This window comes from Syngnathus floridae, chromosome 20, assembly GCF_059516105.1.
Source record: "Syngnathus floridae isolate MCC-2025c chromosome 20, RoL_Sflo_1.0, whole genome shotgun sequence".
In the NCBI taxonomy this organism is placed as follows: Eukaryota; Metazoa; Chordata; class Actinopteri; order Syngnathiformes; family Syngnathidae; genus Syngnathus; species Syngnathus floridae.
In genome coordinates this window covers 466,121-470,758 of record NC_142432.1, presented here as the reverse complement: position 1 = coordinate 470,758, position 4,638 = coordinate 466,121, and the positions used below count along the sequence as shown (strand labels likewise).

General features: G+C 47.6%; 1 protein-coding gene across 1 annotated transcript; it reads left to right on the top strand.

Moving 5' to 3' along the window:
• Positions 1–470: 470 nt before the first annotated feature.
• On the top strand, positions 471–4,637 carry spice1 (spindle and centriole associated protein 1). The gene is made up of 17 exons (XM_088363855.1): positions 471–1,055; positions 1,290–1,337; positions 1,412–1,549; positions 1,632–1,734; positions 1,803–1,894; positions 1,994–2,067; positions 2,149–2,261; positions 2,340–2,465; positions 2,542–2,798; positions 2,867–2,998; positions 3,150–3,258; positions 3,403–3,498; positions 3,576–3,904; positions 3,970–4,153; positions 4,232–4,283; positions 4,353–4,416; positions 4,495–4,637. The coding sequence occupies exons 1-17, from the start codon at positions 954–956 to the stop codon at positions 4,549–4,551; spliced, it is 2,076 nt and encodes a 691-aa protein (XP_088219981.1). The 5' UTR covers positions 471–953; the 3' UTR covers positions 4,552–4,637.
• Position 4,638: the final 1 nt, after the last annotated feature.

The window sequence follows — 4,638 nt, the reverse complement described above, 5'->3', positions numbered from 1 at the left end:
CACAAATGGGGCGTGGGGAGAGTCTGGAATGACAGCTGGCCAGGTAAAATAGCACCAATCGAATGATACTGTATTAACGGTTTAAAAAACAATCAAAGTGACTCGTTGTTTTGTTCATATATTCAGTTGTAAATTAAATTCAGGCAATGGGGAGATGGAATATAAATATAATGACACTGTCTGCATTCGTTACTCGTGTAACTTTGTTTTAGATGTGGTGGCTAAGGGAGGTACGGTACCAATTGCATTGTAACACTGCCATCTAGCGGAAATTTGTCATCATTTCACTTCCAATCGAAATCGTGCTATTGTTATTATTTTTTTTTAAAAAGGCAGGATATTTACCGGACCAATTTTATACCAGACAGTGAAACAGTATTTTCTCAAGCCCAAACCAGATGTTTTTCAAGTAAAATGGTAAAAGGTTGTACGTTATACGTTCCTGTCGCCGAGTACTACATTTCCCATCATGCCCTCGGTGCAGAGATGCGAAAAAGAAAAATAACTTTGCACGTAAGTGTGCTTGTTTACTTAAACAATATTTAGATTCTGAATTATTCCGTTCATGGTAATTAAAAAAATAAATAAAAAGTTGGCAACCCCTGGTCGACAGCACTTCAATTCCCATCATGCTCTTTGCGTACGTGACGTCAAGTACGGGGAAGTGGCGCGGGACGGTTGAAAAACTCATACAACAAACTACGAAAGACACGTTTGAATGTTACAACTCGACTAACATTTTGGAGCGTATATAACATTTGGAATAACCCGTCAGCTGTAAAACCAACGTCGGGGAGTTTTACGTTTACTTTTCCAAGTAAGCGCTAAGTTCAATTGTTCGCTCGCCCGACGTGAAATTGGTAGTGGCGAATGCTAATGCTAACACAAACTTTCGTTTCTGCCAACACCGCTAACGTGTCAAATAGCTTTTCTTTTCTTTTTCCGCGTACATCATGTCTTTTGCTCGAGGCGGATGTCGGACGCAACATGGCAAGGGCCTGAAAAAGCCCCTTCGCCCCAAGAAGACAGCACCTCCTCCCAAAAGAGAGTGGGTGGTGAGTACATACTCGTTTATGAAGTTAATTTATGAAGCAAAAAAAACAAGTGAGTCCTCGGATTACGACGCTATTGACGTAAAATGAACGTGTACGTAAATAGGATCGCTGCCTAATCTGCCCCTAACATACAGTAAGCAAGCTGTAAATGACATTCAAATCATGCATTCAAAGATTTCTAGCTAGTCACCTCTTGCTTATTTTACACCTTTATAAGCAACATTTTGGTTTCAGAGCACCATCAGTGACCTGTCCGTGCACAAGCTGACCCCCGCAGAGCTGGTAACTATCGTTGAATGATTTAGTTCTAAAACGTCTTCAAGCAAAACTGACTTTGATTCCTGGTGCGTCCTCAGGACCATCGCCATGAGATCCGCAAGTCGCACAACAAGGCCGCCGCTCAGTGGGAGCTGCGAGAGAAAGCGCTGAAAGCTCGCCTCAGGCAGGCTGGATGTAGTCCTCTGGATAAAGCCAGCCAAACAATCATCAGAGAGGTGTGGCATTCTTTTCGAAAAGGTTTGTTTATTCAAATATTCTTTTCCTACTTGAAAAAACTTGTATTGGATTTGTTTGCAGGTGTTTTCTGACAAGCTGCTGCTGCAGGATGTGCTGGCCCGCTCCGACAGAGCCTTGGCCGTAGTCACCGACCTGTTTGGAGACTCACCACGCAGGCAAACTGGTAGAACAACTAACGTCCCCCATTTTCTTTTTCATGTAAATGCACACAATGTTTGTCTAATTTCAAAGGACATCCCAGTGTGACGGTGGCCCCAATCTTGGACTCTCCATTGGGCTCCACTGGGCTTTCACCTCTCAATGACTCCATGGTGGATCAACAGGTGTTTGACTGTACCGCAATTGTTTCTACAATGTCTAGGCTGTTGTTTTTGCACTTCTAGCGCATACTCTTGTATTAAAATAAAAACCTAACTTCTCAGGCTGTTCTTGAACCAGACGACGACAACTATTACTACAGCGATGAAGAGCCCGCAACTAGACGACTACTCCAGAGGTAAACACTTCTCCGTTGAATCTAAACCGACAATTAAAGTCAAACACATTCACGTAGCTTTTTTTTTTTTTTTTTTTACAGTAAACTTCAGGTGAAGAATAAGATGGGAGGGCCCCAGCGTCAAAGAATTCGCCCCGGTGTCTCTGAGCGCAGATTTGCAAGTCCTCAAACTCCCTGCGCACCAGCCCAAACTGGTAATTGTTTTTTGTTTTTATGTTGGATTTCAAATACTATCCACATGTGCCGGCAGTTCATCTTGGTTTTGGTTTCAGTGCTAAATGCCACGGCAGCAGTCCAGCGTTTACGGTCCAGGCGCAACCATTCGGAGGAAGCCGTGGAGGAGCCTTCCTTCCTGGTCTCGCAAGTCCTCAACCCTGATCTTTCTCCCAGGCTCCCAGGTAGCAAAAGACTACACACCCTCTTGAATCATGATATTCAACACGCTGGCACCTAAATGTTGTTATTATCCCGTAGGCAACTGTCGCTCAGCCAGGGCCAGGAAGCGCGCCTGCAAGACGCCAGAGCTGAACGGGTCCTCCGAGGCCTCTCTCGGCACGGAACCGTCCGGCTTGGGTCTGCTGCAGACCATGCTGGCTCAAGTGGAGCTCGACTTGGATTCCTTGAGCCCGCAAACATCGACACAGAGTCGGCAACGCTCGGCACAAGGCTTCACTGGCTTTTCTGTAGCTTTGGTCTCCAATCTCGCACGCCTGGTTCAGCTCCTCAAAAACGTAATGTCTGAAAAGGCCTCACGGATAACATGCTGAGAGCTTCTCAGAGATGAAATTGTGTTCCTCAGCGAGAATATGACGCACAGACTGCGACTGAGGAGAAACAAAAGCTCGAGGAGAAGCTGAAAGAGCAACGAAGCTTGATTGACGCTCTCACTGCAGAGACCATGATTTTGAGAGAGGAGACATCCTCACTGAAGGTGAGATGTGGTGGGCTGGACTCCCCCCCCCCCTCCCACACACACACACACACACACACACACACACACACACACACACACACAGCTGTTTGTAGACTTTCCATTTCCTGTCTTGCACGGGCCGTTTTTTTGAGAATTCTCTTGTCTACAGGCAGAGTTGCAGCAGCGGACAGCCGAGCTGGAGAGGAAGCTGGACTCTGTGGTGTCGGCAATGGCGACGCACATCAACCAACCACAAGGCTCTGATGTCATAGCTCCAGGTTCATACATATTAACTTTGTCTGTACTGTGATTAATTTGCATACCACTAGAGGGCGCCAATGTACCACTAATGGCCTTTGTAGCGCTTTTGAAGAATCACAAGAGTCAGGAAATTTGCTCTTTAGTGGCCTTGTGTTGTCCAGTTCCACAGCCCGTTGCCGAGCGACCGCCAGTTTCCGTATCTCCCGCCATCCGACTCTCCTCACCTGGACAGGGAGATGCCTTGCAGCCAATTCCGGGTAACCTCAATTTGTTTACCACCACTAGTCAGACTCGTAGTTCATTAAAAAAAAAAAAAAAAATCAACTTCTCACAGAGACAGATCAGGTTGCCTACAAGGAATTCCGATCCCCCAGCTCGGCGTCCAGTCTCGTCAGCCTGCCTCTCGCCAGCCTCCCCCTCGCGTTGCGACTCTCTCCCGACGCCTTGGAGGCCAAGATCGCCAAGCTCTGCCACCTCAGGGACGTGATCGCCGATGCCCAGAGTAGCCGTGCCCGAAGCGTCGGCGGGTCGCCCGGCAACGGCGGCACGAAGCAGAAGCGCTCGGCTTCCGTCGGCACAGGCAGAGTGACGCCTGACAGGACTTTGCCGTGGCCTGAGAGCTCTGCAGGGCTCGGTCAACATGTCAGCCAAGTGAACCATCAGGTGAGCTACAAAAACTTCATCAAGGACTTCATAAACTGGCCCGAATCTCCTTGCCTTTCCTGTAGGGGACTCTGAATAATACCGGCGTGAGCAATGTGCAACGGCGCCTCCTGGAGGTCAACAGGAAAAGCGCAGCAGCCAGAGGCCGATTGCTGGATCTGATCGAGCAGCAGAAACAAACCCTTTCTGCCAGAGTGTCTCCGTCCGTCTCCCCCGTGCCCCCCTCGGCCTTCAGCCCGAGACCGTCAGGTAGACCGTTAGGCACGGCTATCTTGTGTTTTTATGATAATCTCATCGATGGTAAGCGATGGCTGTCTTGTCACCTAGGTGGCAGTGGAAGCATGGACGGATCCCTCTTGAAACCAGCAGACGACCAACGGTGAGCTTAAATACTCATCATCGTTTGAGAAGGCATTTTATAAAAACTTGTTTCATCCTCATGCTATAGATCAGCCGGTTTGCAAGCTTTTTCTCGGCATTATGAAGAGGCTCAGAGGGATGGAAGCACGCCGGTAAACACGCACAAACGCAATTGATGTGTGTCAGGCATTTCACTTACTGCATATAAACATGTCATTGTCCCTCCACAGCAAACGCAAAAGCAGCAAGTACAGGACAGCTGCTCATCTCTGTCTGCACACGTATGATGACAAGGAAAGCACTTTGACCAAATCGTCATCATTCAATGTTTTGCTTTGGTCGCAAATAAATAAATTGTCTTTCTTGCACTCAAT